Here is a 21,931-nt window from a genome sequence, read left to right as displayed (position 1 = left end):
TGTGGTTGGACTTATTTTGGCATTAGGAGTGATTGAGGAACTTGAGTGTCTGATCAAGTCCCTGCAAAAAACAGATCGGAAGTACTGTAGGAATGACAGGTGCAATACAGTGTATCAGATCCACTTTACAAGGCAAAAGGAATGAGGAAAGCTTTCAAGAGGCTTTGACAATGCAGTGGCAATGATAGATCCATTTTGGACTGAGCCAATTCAGATTCCTCACCAAAGACAGACATTAAAACAACACACTGGTTGGGGCGATACAGCACACTCCCACGTCACATGAGGAGCTTTACAAAATTCTACAAAATGCTAGACTGTATAGATGTTCAGTTTATGGAGAAATTCGACCAACCAGATCTAGATACTGTACAGAAGTTGGAGAAAACTGGACAGACTGAAGAAGTGAATATCATTGTTGATCAGTATCCAGAACTGAACAGGGGGAATGTAAAAGTCAAACTGGCCATGTTTCAGTCTGAAAACACTTTCAAATCTAGTGCTGAAGTGGCTAATATTGTGACAGGAATAGCAGTTGAAGTGAGAGACCTGTTTGATCAAGTTGAAAGCCTTGCCAGGCTGCTTTTAGTCATCCCAGTCTCATTGGCTGAGGCTGAAATATGTTTCGGTGTTGTCAGGAGACTGAATACATGCTCAAAACAACAATGTGTGTCACATCCAGCAAGACAAACTTGACAATATTGATGTGAAACAAATATGCCAGCAATTCATTTCTGTTAAAGACAGGCATAGGCATTTATTTGGCTCCCTCAAATAGAAGTAAGGCAGTAAACACTGAGCTGTTTGTATTTATTGTGTGGATATAGTTAACAATATTATTAATATCATTATTTGTATTGTTATTTATCTTTTAGCTTCCAGGTGGGCCATGCAGCCCACTTTTATGTTCCCACTAATGTCAAAATCAAATTTTAGATTTAATCTGAATATGATGTTAAACATGACCATCAGCGGTTACGTTTGGAAATCTTTTGTAGTAGTGTATGCAATAGCACACACAAACACACTGAAGTGCTTGTCACAGTCTCAGCTGCTACTATCGGCTTCTCACTACTGACCCTGTCTCGCCCTCTGTCAGCCAGGACAGCAGGGATGACATTAGCTGACAACATTGATTGGAATGCCCTTCAAATTTGTGTATTACAAATACACACACACACACACACACACACATACACACACACACACACACACACACACACACACACACACACATTATTTATGTAGTACAAATACATATACTCACAAACTTTACACAAACACTTGCATGCAAACAGTACATCGCTTACATCCCTTTGGCCAATATGGATCATCCGTTCTCTCAGTGTTTTCTCACACAGACACAATCACACGCACGCACGCACGCACACATACACATACACACACACACACACACACACACACACACACACACACACACACACACACACACACACACACACACACACACACACACACACAACCACCATTGACCAGACAGAGAGACAGAACAATAACCTCTACATTGTAACTAATACAATGAGTACAGACCGAGGAGCAGGAGTGAGAAAGAATGAAATATCTGTAGATATGATATTTTTGCACCGCTTGACCAAGACACACACACTACACACTACATAAACAATAATAGACCAATGCTGTCCACAAGAAATACAAAGGAATGTGCGTTATTGCTCATTTTATGCTTTTGTGCATTTAATAACACCTCTGCTAAATTGCTCCTTAAGAGATCAATACAGTCATGGTGTTATTGAATGCCCCTTGCACCGGAAAGCATAACTAGTCACACACACAGAAACTGCAAACACACACCAAGCGTTTCACTGAGTTTCTATTGATTGTTCATATACAGCATAAACAAAGAGTTTTTAAAGCTGTTCCTGAAATCTGGGAATGTTGATAAGATTGAAATCAAAACAACACTGAAATGCATCTATATACAGTCCCACTAAAACATTTTGAGCTGCATTTCTATGACTCATTCCTGTAGAGTACACTGTAGCTCTATAAACATGTACAAGTCTTACTGCCTATCTAAATTGTGATTTTTTTTGTGGACAAAACAGTTCAGACACACAATATTTTTCCAAGTGGAGTATTTTTTATATGTCTAAAAACATGTCTGGATCTTTAAATCTCACCCAGCTCTAATAGACACATTATACTGTACTTGGAGGTTTGAGGACAACTCCCATCAGTGCTCTTCTTTCATAACAACCAATACACTTCAGTTTGATTAATAACTGCAGTGGAATGCCTGCTTTTGCCACACTCTACAGATGTCTTTGAACTTCTACTTTTGCTAGTGTTTGTTCTGTCAGCAGTGGACAGTGCCTTGTTGAACATGTTTCATAAGTTATGGACCATGCTGCATTGCTTTCAATTTGGTGCAGTGTCCATAAATGCATGAGCAACACTGTGAAGATTATCCTGTTTTTTTCTTTAGGATAGCTGGTTGCTTCTTGTGAAGACTGTCTTTAATTGGACATTAGAGATGAAACATTAATTGGTACGCTGCTCTCCTGCCCTTCCTTACTCATGTATTCTCATGCTAATGCAACTTCATTGCCCATGTGCACGTACTTGCGTGTGTGTGTGTGTGGATGCGTGCGTGCGTCCGTTCATTCTGAGGGCTCGTTGACTACATGCCAGCCAGGAGACAAGAGAACCTTCGGTAATTGGACTCCTGTGTGGCCCTGCATGGCACTGGAATTGCTTCTGGGATGGCTGCCATCCTAACTGTGTGTGTGTGTGTGTGTGTGTGTGTGTGTGTGTGTGTGTGTGTGTGTGTGTGTGTGTGTGTGTGTGTGTGTGTGTGTGTGTGTGCGCGTGTGTGCCAGTGTGTTTATCTTTGATGTCTTGAATATGTTGAATCTCAGAGGAGATTCTTGTCAGAATTTGTACATGTTTTGATATCTTAATGTTGAAGTATACCATATGCTGTATGACTTCTATATGTTTCAACGGTTGAGCCATAACCCAGTTGCATTTGAGTAAGGTGTTCTGGTTTTGTATTGTATGCTTATACTGTGTGTATCTGGATATTTTTAAACTGACTTTGTATTTGCTTTTCCTCAATCACCTTTAAAAAAGAAAAAAAAGTTTCAACTCTAGTTTTTAATAAATAGTTTGATGACAGCTGTCTGAAAGCTTGCTGATGATAGAATAATGGGACTATTCCATTATACAGTTCTAGCACTACTCGACTCGACTTGACTCAGTTTTTTTGCTTTTCCATTAGGGATAGTACCTGGTACCTGGTACTTTTTTGGTACCTGCTCTGGCGAGGTTCCAAGCGAGCTGAGCCGATACTAAAATGTGACGTCAACAGACTGCCGGCCACTAATTGGTCAGAGAGTGTTGTCACTGGAAGAGTCATGAGCATGACGTCCCACACAAGAATCAAAGCCGCCATTTTTAAATACCGGCAACAGCGTTACAGTGATTCGGTACTGTTCTCTTGCTTTGTGTGTGACAAAAAGCCACAGACCGAGCAGCAAGTACACCATTGCCTCGATGTCCTCCATTGTTTATGTGTTTGTGTCACGTATAAAACGAAGTCGCGGAAGTTTCACGCAGCCGTGCTATGACGACCCAGCCCACATTGAGGAGGTACTATGAAGTAATGGAAAACAACGTGCCTCGTACCAAAACCGAGTAGAGTCAAGTCGAGTTGAGCCGAGTAGTGCTAGAACTGTATAATGGAAAAGCCCCACATGAAACCTTAGCTTTGGAAGGCTAAATAGGTACATAGGATGGTAAATTTAAAGTTTTACTAATACAAATATATTTTGCAATATAAATTAACCTCACTGTACTAATGGGACAGTTATTTCAGCCACCTTACCGCAACCACAACTCATTTTACAAGCATGACATTGTACGCCCCCTAACAAAGGGACAGTGTGTCTAATTAGCAGTACATCCAAATTTAGTTGACCATACAGTTGTGCAGTACAAGGTGTGAGCAGAGTGTTCACACTGTACCAACCTTTTATCAAAGGGCGAATTTAATGAACAGCTGTTGTTCAGTTGAGGTTTGTAAAAAAACATTTTTAAAGTATACCATCCTGAAGACAGGTAGCTGTACTTTCAGCAGTGAACAAATGTCCTACAGTGTTCCCTAACAAAAAAGAAAAAAACAATTGGTCTATTTCAAAAATAAACAAATCATTTTCACTCTTGGCCGATATGCTATGGTTGAATAGCTGTCAAAAGAGAAGGATTAGAGAAGAATAATGGGAAGAACAGGCTGCCGATGGAAAATAAGGAACCAAATAGATGCTTGTGTGCTTGTCGTGCTGCTGTTTTCTCAGCTGTTTACACATACAGTTTGTTTTTTCTTTTTTCTTTCCTATCCAGTTTTCTTTCTCTCTCTCTGTTTTTTTGTCTTTTTTATCAATTGTTCCTCTGAATACCTATTAGCAGTACAGCAATTATCCAAGCCCTTTCTTTCTGACTGCATTGCCCCCCTCTTCTCTCTTATGACAGACAGACAGAGAGGACTGATAGCCATCTGCAGGCAAACAAAAGAACTGACTGAGCTCCAGTTTTGTATAATGAAAATGGATAATACATATAATGTTATTACTGACTTTCCTCAATAAATAACCAGAGGTGGTTAAATGATCATCAGGAATTACAGCTTGTTCTGCATTTGATGGAACCATGTGGGCTAGATTTAAGGCTTTTGTGCTTGTTTTTCAGGTGCAGATGTGACGCATTCTGTCTAGACACAGCATGTATTTATCAAACAGACACACGATTTGCGTGTAATTTGTGCAAGTTTCTGCAAGGTGTGTCTCTCTCCTCATTCTATATGTATTTGGGAGAGGACATGTTAACAGGGATTGATTATGTATTCACTGGTTGCATTGGCTTGTGGATATTTTGTGTGCCTTTGATTTGTCTTAATATAGCACTTCATCACGTTTTCTTTCCCATGAATGTGTTTATTGACTGCTGTAATTAGGTACAGTGTGTGTTAAATATTGTGAAACCACACATGTATGAGTAGCATTTTGTAGTAATGTGAGCTGCTCTCCGAGTAAATCAGATGCTAGATACACATAGATTGCCACTGCAAACTCAATGAAAACTGCACACATTTGTGCCACTTGTTAAATCTGTCCCCAAGTGCGTTTGCAGTTGGTTGTGTGATACAATGTGTTGATACATGAATTAAATTTAGTCAGAGAGAAGGATTTCGTTTTTTATTTACATGACAAAAAGGATTTGTCTATAATTTCAGAACCTACTGTCAGCAAACAACCTCCACCTGTCTTCCTAAACTGAGTATTTTGAAGTCTCTTGGAATAAAAAAATTGTCAAAATGTGTCTCATTAGAACATATCTACTTTTGGAAATAATAGCACATTCATTGAATACCTTGCAAGTTAACACCATTTCATGTCTAGATTTGGATTTGTCTCATTTGGAAAGTATTGGTAGTGTGTCTGAGACTGTTCTAAGCTTTCTCTCATTGTCATACCTCCCAGCCTTCCAGTCCAAAGTCAGGAGGTTTTCACAGGAAGAGAGGTGTTAGGGACTTTAATAACAATATATATAAATGTGACTGAAGGTGTTCTATCATAGAAGGAATATGTGAGAATATGCAACCAGAGAGGACTGTGGGAGTCAGTATGAAAACTGTATTAGGAGGGCTGGAGAGTATGCTCATTATCCGATGATAGGACTGACAGGACAAGACGTCCATACTTCATTTTCTTCCTCCTTGTCGTCTTCTGGAACGTATTCTTCCTCTCATATCCCTGTCCTCAGTGTGGTATCCTATACCAGAGGTTTTCAAAGTGGGAAGTAGGCATCTAAAGGGTGGCTCCAAAAATGTTCAGGGGAGGCTCAGTGAATGCAACTGAAAAGTTATTACATTACTTATCAAAAGAAGATCACATAGAATACACTAAATGTGTGATTTGGGGGGCAGCTTTATCCAAGCTTTGTCTGAGGGGTGGCCCACAGTCTCAGACTTTGAAAACCCTATACATTTCCACACCACAGAGAGTTTTTTTTTTTATCTTCTGCTTGAATTGTAAAAGAACAGTTCAGCACCTGAATTGATTATAATTGTGCCAAGATCTTGCAAATCTCCAATGACATAAATGTATATTTCCATGCTGAACACTTGACAAAACTGACCTGACTCCTTTTTTTCTGTTTACATAATCTGTTTAATCCTCTGAGGCCATGATAATAGAGCAAAGCACTGAAATACACTGCTCTTCCAAGCAAGCCCTGGGCCTAACATCTATGTAAGTTTTTTGTACACTTTTTTCATTAAAAAGTTAATTAGCAATCTATCTATAAGGATGGAGGCAGACATTGTATTGGTAATGGAAACAACACTAATGAAAGGCACTAATGTTCGGGCAAAGTGCACACTTGAAATCCCATCATGCTGTTCCATAATGTGTTTTGAGCTTCAAAGAACAGATGGCAGGTGTCATTTTAAATAGTTGGATGCATGCAACATTTCAGTTGTGTGATTTTATCAATTGAAGGATTGCATTTCCCATTATGAGTTAATATGTAAGAGACACTTATTAAAACCCTTTAAACAAGTTGGGTACTCTTAAAATTCATTAAACTAAAAAACAGCACTAATTTTGGCACCTAATTTTAATTTAGTCAAGGATGTAATGTTTCCACTTATAGTTATAATCTGTAACAGCACATTTCATATTCACAGTAATACACCGGATGGCTAAATTGAACAAATATGGAATATTTCAACTTTGATTTTCAGTTTTGTCTTTTTCCTTATTCATATGCAGAGAAATGAGACTAATAGTATATTCATTGCTACCACTTTAGCATGAAAGTTCATTCCCGACTTTGGATGAAGCAATTTGACAAAATAGTAATAATTAATTTTACAATTACAACCTTAACCTTAACACATTTCACAGTCTTCCTTGGTGAAGCCCGAGAGATACATTTGAAAGTTGCAGAGAAAGTTACCAAGTTGACTTTGACAATATTTTTGTCAAATTGCCATGAGTAGCATTCGTCTTTGTACACCAGACAAAAAAAACCACATGGTGTGCAGTTTTTGGTTTACCTTTTTCTTTTCAGTTCAATCGCTGCATTGAACCCTTTATCCAAGTGTTCACACTGCTGTCTGATGGTGGTTTGCAGCTACCAGCAGAGCTCCTGTACACTAAATGCTGCCTTGACACCCTATTAAATGGCCCCTTTGGATAAGAAGTGCAGTCAAAAAGACTCCAATGTAAAACCAGCATAGCGAGATGAAATTCACTGGGGTACAAACTGCATTACAGTCTCCATTAGCCTTTGGCCTCATCTGTCATAGGACTAAGAGCTAAGTAAGAGCTAACAGACCACTCACAGGTCAGATATCTAATAGCAGGTCTGTCAGCACGGTAACAGAGAAGCCCTCAGTCGATGAGCGAGTTGAAACTGGGTCAAACAAGGATGTTAAACTGGACACAGTACAACACACACTTAGTGTAATTTCTGTTTTCTTCTGGTTTGTACTGTGAAAGTTTGTCTGTGTGTGGCATTGAGGGTCTTGTTGTAACCAAAGGAGGGGGGGTGGGGGGGTTGGAAGTGGAGACACTGAGTATAGATCATACTCATACACATTTTAAAAAGCATGCAATGCACACACACACGCACACACACACACACACACACACACACACACACACACACACACACACACACACACACACACACACACACACACACACACAGAACATGAGCACATCAGCTGTATTTCTTTCTATTTTCTGTCTCTCTCAATTCACTGACCATCTGTTGTTGTTGCGGCTGCTGCTGCTGCTTCTGCTGCAAGGTACAATTCAGCCAAGTCATTACAAATGCATCTCTTTTCATCCTGTTTGTTTGAATTATGATTTACCAAAGGCCTCCGTGGTGCCCTCTAGCTTGACTTTGATTGAACTCAGCTTTACCCATACACTACAAGGGAAGATGTAGATCTTTTTTTAAGGACACTCAAATGATCTTTATTATTTTGGTAGACAAAACAATAGTGGTCGTTCCTCAGTGACTACTATGGTTCATTCTTGTTCAAATGTCTCTTCATGCAACTTTGGCCCTTATAGTGCTGCCTTTACTGTCTCTCACTTGTGTTGGTGTGTAGCTCAAGAGCTCTGGGTTCTGGATTTGGGGGCTTTGGTTTCAACAAGGGGCATATGTATACGTATGTACATTTTAATGTGGCACAATTCTTCTCATTACTGTGCTGTTTTTGAACTGCACATCTCAGATCATCCGCCAATCAAATGGTTTTCTGCTAATGAAGCTCAGTCTCTGTAGCTCCCTGTGCTCTTTGTCTACTCAGCTATCACTGCTCATGCTAACCTCTGTTTTTCTGGTGCTGGGAATGTGTAATTCAGCACTGCTTCTTTTCCAGGTTATTCCAACTGCTATCAAGTATCATTTCTGGACACTGAAGCTCTTAAATTCAAAATCCTTACTCCTCATTTCTTGTGCAAAATTGCCTTGTCCACCTAATAACAATATACACAATATGATATGGACTCTTATTATTAAACTGATGTTATGGTCATCTAATTCTGCAGCAAGCTTAGCACAAAAGTAAAACAGAAAGTAGCAAAGTGTTATAGTTGCAAGAAAGGAAGACAGACAAAGATAAAAACAGACCCATTATCAGGTTTCTATCACAGTTGATAGAAATTCCCTGCTGAGAAAATACAACCTTGCCGCAAAACATTAAAACTTATGGGCAGCTATATATAGGTCTATGTTACAATAAAGAATTAGAATCACATTTTAAAGGGGACATAACATGCTTTTTGTCATTTTCATTTCTGTCATTTTTTAAACATAGTCAGAGTTCCAAAACCAGGTGTGAACGTCTAAAATGTCACCTGGAAAGCCCAGGCTTCAGACTGCTCTGAACACTCAGTTTGTAAAGTTAACTCTACTTAACCATCAAACTAACACCAGATTTCTCACATATACCCACAACTGGCCATTCCATAGTCTTTGTTGCTACAGTTGTTGCTGAGGTTGTTTGACGGTTCTTCATGTTGTTCACTTGCATATTGATTGTCATTATGTGCTCTGGTTTACAAGTTGTTTGTGATAACTGCATTTGCCAGTTGTGTTTCTTTGTGTTGTGTTGTGCTTGAGCTTGGTGTTGTTTTCTTTAGTTTTATCTCTGCCTTGCTTTGGTTTTATTCTTGTCAGTTTATAATGTTTTGAGTTGTTTGTCCTGTGTTGCCGTAGTCCTGCTCAGGCTGTTTTCCCCTCCACTCTTGCTCTGTGTTTAGTGTCATTAGCCTTGCCCTTTTTGTTGCCTGTCACACCCTCATTGTCTTCATTGTTAACCAATCCTTGCCTTTCCCTCTTTATTCCAGTGCCTACCCCACTCAACTGTATCATGTTCTGTGATTAGCTCCTTGTGTATTTATACCTGTCTATTCTTACTTCATCAGTTAGTAGTCGACAGATGTGCTACCTGTGTGGATAGAGGACTTTGTGAACACAATCCTATAAAAAAAAGTTGCTCAGTGGCACATGAAGCCAAAACGGTTCAACAATGATCGTGATCACACCAAAGTCTGCTAGTGAAACAAAGAATTTTGCTGGGGTTTTGATGCACAAGAAAATGTATCCGCTGATTAACAGTTGTCTCTTTCACAATGTAAGTTCATGGGAAAAAGTATTTTTGGGTAAAAAGCATCACGTGATGTTGCAAACACACAGTTTGGGCGCTATGTCAAATTGGCTTCAAACCTGTTAGCTCAAAGCAGCCAAGCTATCCTGTTTCCCCCAAAACTATGCAATTCAGCCTGCACCTGGGACTGCTAGCCTTTAGTCTACTTCTGCACCTGAGTTGACTAGCCTCTTGCCTGATTATGCTCTTCCAACACCAGCCCTAGTTCCCATGGACACTGTCAATAACACAAACTGGCTACACATGGGCCCAGCATCCTGAATGAGGTCAAAGAAATGTATGGATCAATCAATTCCTAGTTCCCGTGATGCTGCAGCTTTCTGTTCCTGTGGTTCAACAGCCACCTGGTTCTCTGGCTTGTCCCGCTTATCTACCAGTCGTTCCACTGAGACAGCCTGCTCTGCTCCTAGACTCCCAGTTGTCAACCACACCAGCCGACGACCTGTCAGACCCCCAATATTAAGCTGCCTCCAGTGACCTCTTTGCCCACCTCCTGCCGGAGCTTAGGCGGTCAGCAGCACATCTGGTTGTCCTCCTGGTTGCCCTCTGAAGGGATACCGACCATCTGTCCTGCCTTTCAGTCAAATTTGCGTGTCTGTCCAGGCCCCAGGCCACTTGCCTGAGGTGTCCAGGCCCCAGGCCACTTGCCCTAACCCCAGCCCAAGATCAACCCGCATGGGGTGTCCTGCTCTGCCCTTTTTTCATCTCATGGCCTCTCATGGGTTGGGAACAACTTAACTATAGCTAATTGTATAAAGTAGTCCAAACTAGTTCCACCACCAGCAACAGTAACATTCTGCTTACACTCTGATGCTTTAGTATTAACAATCTAATGATGTCGTAATAATATCAGTCAAAAGAACCAAACCACCACTTCCTCTACTTTTACTTCAATGCTTTAACTACATTCTGCTTCTAATAATTATGTAATTTTAAAAATAGGATTTTTCAGGCATGACTTTTACTTGTTATGGAGTATTTTTACATTGTTGTATAGGTACTTCTGCTTAAGTAAAGTATCTGTATATTTCTTCCACCACTGATTGTACACAGTACTGCAACACCCTCAGCAACTCCATTTCCCAAGTCGATGAATGCATCTGACTCCCAGCTATACACTGCTATATGCTTCCTTTCTCTTTACCTTATCATCATAGATAAAATAACAGTTTTTGTCCAAGTTAATAATGAATGCTTGGATGCCCTAGTGGCTTGGAAAGCTAAAGTGTAGTCCATGTGCACTTCAGTACAACCCTTTCTTTTCTGTCTGTCATGTTTCTCTGCTTATATAAAATGAGTGTTTTATTTTTGTTGCAGCTTCCTCGGTGTGCCCCCAGGCAGAGGCAGTTGCCCACTAATTGGTCCACTACCTTTTGACCTCATCTACACTGACTACCATGGCCTGCAGCAGATGAAGCAACACATGGGGCTTTCACTCAAGAAACACAAGTTAGTAGATGCACTTTGTGTTTGTGTGACTACTAGTTTAAGTGCTTCCATTGTCTTTTGCATGTGTGTGCTGCTTCAGCTGTGGTGTGTCTGTAGCTGTGTGCCAGTGTGTTTCCAGGCAGACAGGCATTGGCTGTGTTTATGGATTAATTATTACTGGTAATAAGGTGTACAAGTCTCTATCCAGATGTCTAACTGTAACTCATTCAGCGTGTTAAATCCATACACTTTCTGTTAAACAAACACACACATACACACACACACACACACACACACACACACACACACAAACACAAACACACTGTCTCTCTGTAACCGCCCGTCTTCATCCATTAAAAGGACTTCAAAATGCAAAATGTCTGTCAAACACATATGATTTTAGATGCTGTGATGTAAATAGAACAACATCACAATGTACTACACGCACTCACAAACTGGCACCACACCATCTTTCATGCACCATTACTCTGCACAGCAAAAATAAGATAAATATCACATGTAGTACAAGATTGGAGGCATATGAGATATTGGCAACTCAGCATGCATGCTTTCTGGCATGCATGTACTCAATCACCACTCTCTCACACACATACATATAAACAGAAAGTTTGTGTGTGCACCACTTTCTAATCAAACCCTGTTTCAGCAGCCTATTATTGCTGGTGTTTGAATGCACTCAGAGGCGCACTGTCTTCAGGAGGGCGGTGGTTTAAAAAGGAAAACAGGAAAAAAAAAGATAGATAGAAAGATATCTGCCTCACAAGAAAGAAGACGAAAGACTAGTGTGATATTAAATAGAAGCAGCCTGAGAGGGGTTTTTTTTCTGAGAGTTATTTTTTTGTGTTTGTAAGTACTGTTATAAAAGTGTGCTTAATGGCTTTTGGCGTTGCTACAAAGATGGAACAACTTGGAAACTAGGTCATGACAGTCATGAGACCTAGGCAGCAAAGCAGTGAAGTAATACCCAAAACAAGAATTTAAAATGCCATAGTGCATTTGATAAAATTTCATTCGCGCAACCCTGCAGAGCACAGCAATACAAGCCCATTAAATGTTCAGAGGTCATCCATGTTGTTGCCTCAGAAAGACCGAAAACTGAAAGTCCAGCTTGAGTCTCGTCCTCTCCAGCCCCTTTAAAACAGCTTGCAGCCACTCCCCTCTGTCCCATTCTCATCGTCCCTGGTCCAATAAATTGTAACCTTTGTCTACCCTCTGTATGTGATGGCAGCAATTGACATTTTGCTTCCCTTGTTCTTGCTCCCAGTGAAGAGAAGCAACAATGGAAGATAAAAAAGTAGAGGGCACATGTGAGTAGGAGGCTGAATGAAAATGAAAAGAGAGAGTAAAGAAGAGATAACGCAGTTGAAGGTGTGCAGAAAGATGACCACAACGAAGAAAAAACAGAACAGAGAAGAAGAGATGCCACAAAACAGAGGGGTAGAAGATATGTGGACTCAACCAACACCACATACAAAGGACCGCTCCATGTATTTTTAAAATCCAATTATGAAAAAAAAAATGCATTACGGGTGGGCTGGGGAGCTATTTTCCCAGCATACAACCTGTTTTGCTGTCTCTTTCTTTCTCACAATTTGTTTCTCTCTCTCTCACACACATACACACACACACACACACACACACACACACACACACACACATTTCCCCCAGACAAGATGCCAGTCAGCCAGCAGTCTAATTGCTTGCTGAGGTCAGCAGTCCTCCACTCCGTCATTACCGTGCAGTCTTGATTTCTGCTTTCCCTAACAGGATGTGACTTTTAGGGTTTGTAAGAAACAGTCTTTTGTTCGCCAGAAGCATGCCATGAAGGAATTATCTGAATGTTTCAGGAATGCAAATGGAACAAGAAACATTGGATGCGTCTCAGTAATTTTCAAAGATATGAAGAATGATGCCTGGGGTATTAAATTCTTTGTGGCTTGAGAAGGTGAAGATTTGTTAACACACTAAGCTATAAAGAATTCACTTACATTTACACTTGCTGAGTGATATGTAACATACACCATTACATTGTATTGATCTACTGTAAAGCAAGAAAACTGCATTTCTTTCTGTATTTCCCCTCATCAACATCTCCCTACTAGGTGTTTGAGCCTCAATCCATTTATATTAACCCAACAATTCTACAATGCCCCAGAGGTTTAGAACAGGTCAATGACAGAGCTATTCACCTCTCTTCCTCTCTGCTTCCATCTTTCTCTCTCCCCTTCTCTTCCCCTCTCTCTTGCCTCGTCAGGTTAGAACAGCCTAGTTGAGCCTTGTGCGCTGAAAGGCATCATTAATCAAGTGCTCTGAGCTTTGGGGCCCTTCAGCTCCCTTTAATTACTTTTGTTTTATGTTCCCACAGACATCCACATTCATTTATTATGCCTGGACAACACAGTGCTGTCCTGTCCAGTGTGTTGTTGTTGTTGTCGGTGTTGTTGTTGTCGTGCTGTGTGTGTATGTGTTTGCACACAGGGATGTATCAGTGCACATGTGCTGCTGTTAAGATGCTGAAAGCCGATAGGAGATAGTCTTAAATCACACCCACTCATCTGATAATAGGACTAGCATATTGATTTCCTCTGCATGCTGAATTTACTGCTCTGATAGAGGCGGATCAGACAGGATGTGCAGTGGATGACCTGCAAAAAAACACCTTACTAAGACCCAACACAGGCTAGAGTGTCAGTACTTCCTTGGAGACTGGTGACTCTTTGGGGACACAGTCAGTAACATTTAACATCTTAGGCTGATTTTAAGTAGCCAAAGACCCAGCTTCATACAGTACCTGTTACTATGTAACTGTTTTGACTTTAATTTACAACAATATTTAGGATAATGATTCTTCACAGCAGCTATTGTTGTCTTGGGAGTCTGTTTGCAACTCTATGCAACAATAAGTTGCTGTTGCTTCATCTCCAAAGGCCATAGTTTCAAAAATCCAAATGTTTCTTCAATTTTCAAAGAATAAGTCTTTTTGTTGGCTGAGTTTGTGTGTTATGACATGAAAACATCAACATGTTGGGTTTTCAGGAAATTAAGGAAAACAGAATAGTTATTAGCCTGATGACCATCTTTCTGATGTTAAATAATCACTTCCAACGGGTTTCAAGTCAAGTGCTCTTAGGCTTCTTTGCAGCTTCAGAGTTTTCCCCAACTTTCCCCAACCCCCTACTTTTCATTGAAATTAGATTTGTTTTTAAAAGTGCCATGGCTTTACATAAGATAACAACAAAATGTTCATGTAGTTCTACTTTGCAGAGTCTAAGGCAGACTAATGGGTATAATGGAGGGCACATGATAGATGGAAGAGAATTATACACATCATTGAACTTTGACTGAGAGGAGCCTCTAAGATAAAGGTGCACTGTATAACCCAATAATTAAACAAAATCATCAGACAGAGTCATTTGACCACTAATTTCACTGCCCATGTAATCAGGAAAAAACACCCTAGGTCCTCAACATGAAGACAGAGAATTGTCATTTCATGTACATAAAGCCTGCAGGTATCTTACAGTAACTATTATTCTGTCTATCTCTTTAAGGCTACGACATTTTTTTCCCTCAAAACAGCTGAGCAAACAGGAAAAAGACAGACAGAGAGACAAAAGCATCAAGGTTGACAGCAGTAAACTCTCGCAATCAGTTGACAAGTCTGTAGCGTGATGTTTTCACTCAGGCAAGGGAAAATATCCCTCATTTCACATTATTGCCATGTGGGGTGTGGTGTAGGGATTTTACTGCTGACCTTTTGGAGAACCTCTGGACTGTACACATAGACTAATATGGGAAAGTTAAAAGCGTTCAAAGTGGGACTATCCTGTTTTAATCAGGCAATGAGCAAACATTAGAAATAACCCATTAAACAAGCAGCCAAATTTAATATAGAAACCATTGTGTTGTGTGCATCCAAATTTTACATGTAAAAAAGAGAGATTCTGTTCCAATTCAGCATGTTTAACATTTCTAAGCTGTTTATTGGGTCAGCAACACAAACAAAAATGTAAAAAGATAAATGGTTTGTTAGCCAAGTTTTCTAATACACCCGTAGTTATAGCTGTAGACTGTGGGTGACCATGTACCACCCTGCCATATTCCCCTCACCCAGGAGGACTGTTGAGCCTCACTAAACAGCAATTTAACCCAGATTAGCCCCATACTCTGATCTCCTGTTAGATATTCAGCTCAGCTACTCCTCCGCTTATCCCCTCTTCCTTCACTCTTCTTTTTTGTTTCCCTTCGGGATCTCTTATCTGTGGGCAGAAACATTTTCACCGTTTCAGAGCTGGCGATATTTGATAGCGTAGGTTGAAGAGAGGGACATGGGGCAGAATATGAGACAAGTGAAAATAACATTTAACATTAATAATTCATTGGCAGCTTTCTGTAACCCTTACAAATATAAACACACCATTTTGTCCAGACTCAAATCCATGTCGCCTCAAAGGAAGGCTACAGAGATAAGTGCATGTTTTTTTGACTCTCTTGAAGATAAGCCTGGTTTTGTAAGCTTCTTTCTGAGCAGTATCATTGTCAGTTTATTGGCTTGCCTTTTGAATGTTGCAGTCATTGACAGGAATATCTGAGAAATGTCAAACAAGATTTTGGTTTCATCTTGTCTTGACTGGTTATAATATGATTTTTCACATGTTCTACATAAAAACTCCTGAAAATATATAAATAATCACTTCCGGTGTCTCTTTTTAAATATGACAGATGCTTGAATGCAAAGCTAATTGCTGTCATAGCGAGTCAAACTGGTTGAAGGCAATTTTCATCTGGTTTGGTTTACATAATGACTGAGTCCTAAGCAATAATTATGGGTATGGCAAGGTAAGGCAGCCGCCATACGTTAGAATCAATTTTCATTGGTGCTCCACAAATCATCCCTTGGGTCCAAGTGGATACAATGTGGTCGGAAGATGAGGGAATGGCACAATGAGAAATAAGGTATTAGAGAAATGGGCATTCAGGCTGGTGCCCCCTGCCGAAAGGGCCAGTGTGAGCAAGTGTCAACACTACTTATTTAGTTTGTAATGGAATTCAGCATGTGAAAGAATGACCAGCAAAAGAATCTCTCTTTCTAATTCACTCGGAGAATTAATGTGAATGAAGGCCTACTTGATGCTATCCAGGAAATTGATAGGTCTTCCCCCAATTGTATTAAGTGGACTCTGTCATGGCCTTTGTCAATGCATATGAAAACCACATAAACCACAAGTACTACAACCCCAAGGCCGTTGTCTCCTTGACTGAGAAATATGATGATGATGTGGATGGAATCTTGTCCACCCTGAGAAAAGGTCAACTCCATACTGACCACATTCGTGGAGCTTATGAAACTGTTCCAGACCGCTGCGACATTACCTGTGTCTACGGCAACCAACGAGAGATTATTTTCTGTTTTAAAACATGTCAAAAACTATCTCAGAAATACGAGTGATGACAGATTGACCCACCTCATGTTTATGGCTGTGGAATTGGTAAAGAGCAGCATAACTGAAGTGATTATTTAAATCTCCTGACATGCCAACAGGATCTTATGTTAATTAATGTTTTGTGTTCTTCTACACATCCAAAAGGTCATTCACACATACCAGGTTCATTCAGTAAAATAGCTTGGAGTAAAGCAGTCAACCCTTCTGATAAATCCAGAGTTTCATCAGAGCTGTTAAAACATATATTTTAGGAGCTAAATGTTTATTTCTCCTGGAGAGTTTCCAGGAGTCAAATTTTTTTGCAGTCAAGCAACCATAGACATATCTAACCGGCATGCTTGTCCAGTTCTTTTCCCCACTTCACTACCATTATTTATCTGCCACCTGGAGGCTGTAGCGCCTCCAGCACCCCTACTTCCTGCAGCTATAAACAGAGTATTTCTATGACATCATGTCATATTGCCATACCTTGGCTTTTGCTCAAACAATGCCCCTGTTGTAAGTCATGCTCTGTTCACCATAGAAAGGTTAATTTAACTAGGTGATACACAAGACCGTGTGTGTGTGTGTGTGTGTGTGTGTGTGTGTGTGTGTGTGTGTGTGTGTGTGTGTGTGTGTGTGTGTGTAAAAGAGACAAATGCACATATGTGTCTGCATGTCAGTTTTAAGTGTAGTGATGCACAGTCTCAGTTCTGCTTCAGTGATATAACCAGTTACCTGAAAACCTTATCAGTGCCCAAAAACTTAAAAGGGTTGGGTTTTTTTCACTGACATTTTTGTGTCACATCTACCACACTTCACTTGAGACTTGTAGATCGCTGGTTGCTATTATTTTTTGTATTATTTTTCTTCACATCTGCAGATACTGTAAATACTGTTATTGAAAGTTACTCACGGTCTTTGTTGTCAAAACTGGAAACAGAATGACAACACCAAGACCCAGATCTACTGTCATTAAAGCACAGCACACATTTGTACTGCACCTTGCATTCAGTTTGTGCTCACAATCTGTGTATACATAGCGTGTAATTTACTAAAGCAGCAGCTCAGTACGTAGTGAGTGCCTCGGATGGTACAGTCTGCAAATGAGGCAAAGAATTACGTTTTTCTAAAGTCACCAAAGAAATGTTAATTTTGTGATGCTGATTCAAGATCATGTCTTATTTTTCTCAATAAAATACAATTAATGCAATAAAATGTGTGAACTTAAATGAAAAGCAGAAAGAAAAGAAACTGAATGTAATGAAGTGATGATTTACATTTCCTCTACAAAATATGTTTGTTACATTTTTTGACGTCTTTAACACCTCACTGGAGACATGACATGTGCCATCCTGCTTTAAATCTTCCACCATCATTCCTGTCCTCAAGAAAACACGGACCACGGGACTTAATGACTACAGACCCGTCACCCTGAACTCTGCAGTAATGAAGTCCTTTGAGTGCTTTGTGCTGTCCCACACCGCCTACCTTTACCTGTGCGTGATGGCTACTTCGCTGAACTGTTGCTCACACATGTGTGCTGTCCACACAGACAGCATTGCTGCTACAGCAACAGGATCCCCACTGTCATGCGCCCTGTCCCACCTATAGACATGTTACATTAACATAAAAATGTCTTCGTCTACACACCTGTGAACCCCAAAAACATAGAGTCCCTTATATTTTTTTTGCACATTTGAGAAAACAGGAGGATAATATTTGAATGTGGTTGTGCTGTGTCCTTACAGATGTCATATCCGGGTGATTGACACATTCGGTACAGAGCCAGCTTACAATCATGAGGAGTATGCAACGCTGCACGGTTACCGGACCAACTGGGGCTACTGGAACCTCAACGCCAGGCAGTACATGACCATGTTCCGTAAGAACAAAACCACTTCATTTGTTTTCATTATTTTGTCATACACAATACATACTGTCACATCACATGTGTTAATCATATAATATATTGAATATGTCAACATTTTTCATCTTACCATACTTGAACTTGTGAAATAACCAGTTCAAGCATTTGTTTTTTAAAAACTATCAAAACATGACAGTTACACACACACACACACTCACACGCACACACACACACACACACACACACACACACACACGCATACACAGAGAGAGAATGTGAGAGAGAGTGTGTGTGTGAGAGAGAGAGAGAGAGAGAGAGAGAGAGAGAGAGAGAGAGAGAGAGAGAGAGAGAGAGAGAGAGAGAGAGAGAGAGAGATCTGTCATCATTTATTCTAAAAATGACCACAAAAAAAGACTCAAATTCAGTGTTTTCACTTTCTTTGACAGGTCTGGCTGCTTGTTCACTATAATTTGGAGTAATGCGCTGAAAAAAGCTATTTTCAGCAATACCACTGCATCTGCTCTTCAGCTCGTTTGCTTTTCTTCGTGTCCTTTTTCTTTTTCTGTTTCATGCTACACAATATGTCTGATCTGCTGTTTCCAAGCCCTCACTGTTGTCAGTCTCCTCACTACTCCTGACTAAAACACTGACTCTTTAAATCTTATGCTCTCACGTCCAGTTCAGAACAATGTTAAGCCCATTCAGCTATAGTTGGCATTCGACAGCATAATCATTATAATGTCAATATGAGGCCCACTGTATATGCCCACATTCCACATTGTGCAAAGCTATTAATGACTGAATGACTCAACCTTTCTCAACCTGCTTCATAATCTTGAAAGAACAGCAGAAATAATAAATGAATACACTCATTTAAAATTGAGAATTTCCTCTGTGATCATTCAAAATTGGCACTAAGTGTGAAGATGCAGTAAATTGTTATTTTACTAACTAATAATACTTCCACTTAAAGTCTAGAAAATCCATTTCAATACATCTGAGTCTTACATAGAAAACAGCAGCTGGCTTTATGACAATCACTATTTATAATAGTTAGGGAGGAAATGATCACACTTATTTAGCCACTGGACTGAAGTAAACAAGGATATAGTGCTCTTTTCCTGTCTTTCCTCTCTGTCTCTGACTCACAATGAAACTTTCTTTCTCCCCATTTCATCTACTCTCTTTGTGGATTTTCCTCTCTCTCTCTCTTTACTGCTGTCCTGCCTTTACTTACTACCAAAATAACCACACATTCAGCTCACACACCAGACAACTCATTCATGGGCTTTGTTTCGGAAGAGCTGAACGAGACAGAGAAGAGGAGCATTCAGCAGAGCAAGGTCAACAACATGGCTGTTGTGTACGGGAAAGAGGCCAGTATGTGGAAGGTACAAACAAAAAAATAACACGCACACAAATCACATACAGATACTGGATCGGTACAATAGCTAGATTTGGCAGGAGCAATTTGCTTTCTCCAACAGTGGCAAAAACAGTATGATAAACTCTCTGTTATAGTATCTTTTATCTAATGCTTTTCTTCAGTGTTGTGTTTCCAGGCATAAGATACATGTATCTTATGCAGGGCAAACATGTATATAGAGTAAAAATATATATAAAATAAAACACACACACAGTACAATACAGCATTTTGCACATCCTGCTGTTTGCATCATTACAATGGTGCGACTTTAATTAAAAGCAATTTTCCTCTCAAAAGCTGTCTGCTCATTCTTCTGCATATTACAAGAAGGCACAGTTGTGAGTCCATTGTTAAAATGATTATAAAGATGTTGTTTGCTGCCATTACTTTCTACTGCCTGTTTGTACAATTCCCTGTATTTCTTTATAGTCGGCTTATGAAAGAGACAAGTACACTGGGGAGATGAGGGGATATAAAAGCGCTGTAAAGTACACTAAAAGCACCGATAAGGCAGAAAATATAATCTATAATTTTTGTCTTCTCCCTCTTCTTTGTTTCCTATGTTGTATTGGGTATTTTTTATCTCAATGTCTTTGTGGTCTTATTTTCCTTTGTCTTGCTTTCTGTGTGTCTGTCTTTCATGGTGGACCATCGTATCTTGCTGGCTGCTAATTAGCTTCAGGTAAGAACCTGTTACTTTCATATTCCTATTATGTTCATCTCACATGAAGATACTGTACAATAAGACATGTTACTGTGAGCTATTAACATGCCAAGAAGTAGTCAGGGTCCAAATAAGTAATTTATGAAAGATTACTTGTCGGAAAATTCACAAACATACTCAAATGCATGTTTGCATTCAAAGAGATAACCACCACTCTTAACACAACTTTTATAACAATTCACTTTTCAGAACACAGGTATAGAGACACTGGTGCAGCACTAATGGGCAATGATGGTCCTTGCAAGTAGCTACCATCCTATTTATAGCTCATAAATATTTTCACCAGTGTGCTTCTGTTATTGCTTACTTGCTGAAAGAGATTACATGATGAGATGTAAAATATCAGGAGAACACATTACTGTAAACATTTTGGATGAGAGGTGAAACCAGACAGCAAGATTATAACATTGTTAAAGCTATTCTATCCAATTTTCCGTGTTGTTGATAGCCGACAAATAAAACTTGTCTAAAATCTGTGTGTAAATAAGCATATTTATGTGTAAGCTACTTTTTAAAATTGACTTGAGAAGAAACAGGATGAGTGATAAAAAAAAAAAAAAAACCAGCACAGCAGAACATGCTTACTATGATTGCTAATTCAATGCATGTTTAGAGGGTTATCTTGGGCACACGCACAAATACAGACTCACACACAGCTGCAAGTGCAGTTTATGGAATCTGCACTCATCCAAGCCTGTGTTACTCCTTCTGCTAATTCATGTTGTCTGCTGCACTTAGCGCTTGAACTAATCTCCTAATTGGCTGGGAAAATCCTCACAGAGGAAGCTATCGATCGTTACAGCCTCCAATTACAGCTGTGGGGGGCCACACCACAGCACAGGGATACAGTAAGCTGCTTAACACCGGATGGCCAGTCAATACCCTGGCCCTGGGTTAGGCTCTATTCACAGGACTCAGTTTTTGTTGTTAACTGGAGCTGGTTTGGGTTTGTTTTCCCAGTCATCATGCTCAACCTTGACTTTGAAATTGTACCCCTGTGGCTCTTTTTTTCCACACACAATGTAATGTTATTATTTGGAATAATAATCAGGGAGCTAAGTGCATGAATGCACAGCTCTGAGCGTGTGCAAGTAATGCTTTACCGAACCTCTCACATCCACACAAGCCCCAGCTCAATCATTTTGGAAAAGAGATACCTATCTGGTTAACACAGCACTGCAGAGTTAAATCATATTTAATTTTGTATTCAAACAAACATGTTTTTTTAGTAAACAACCTGTCGATTTCATGAATGGATGATATTCCTTTTACTTTTCATGCCAAAGCTTTTACAAAAAATACTGCTTGTCAA

The 21,931-nt window shown here is 39.8% G+C and overlaps 1 protein-coding gene across 1 annotated transcript in view; it reads left to right on the top strand.

Moving 5' to 3' along the window:
• The window catches only part of LOC133993914 (alpha-1,6-mannosylglycoprotein 6-beta-N-acetylglucosaminyltransferase B-like), a 120,895-nt gene that overhangs the window by 84,540 nt on the left and 14,424 nt on the right, over positions 1 to 21,931 (top strand). The window contains exons 9-11 of the mRNA XM_062433050.1: positions 11,045 to 11,176; positions 18,351 to 18,484; positions 19,730 to 19,860. Of these exons, the coding sequence (XP_062289034.1) occupies positions 11,045 to 11,176; positions 18,351 to 18,484; positions 19,730 to 19,860 (397 nt within the window). The remainder of the gene's footprint in view (positions 1 to 11,044; positions 11,177 to 18,350; positions 18,485 to 19,729; positions 19,861 to 21,931) is intronic.

The sequence above is a fragment of the Scomber scombrus genome, chromosome 2 (assembly GCF_963691925.1).
Source record: "Scomber scombrus chromosome 2, fScoSco1.1, whole genome shotgun sequence".
Taxonomy (NCBI): Eukaryota; Metazoa; Chordata; class Actinopteri; order Scombriformes; family Scombridae; genus Scomber; species Scomber scombrus.
Note: the sequence above shows the minus strand (reverse complement) of the source record. Positions and strands in the feature narration are given on the sequence as shown.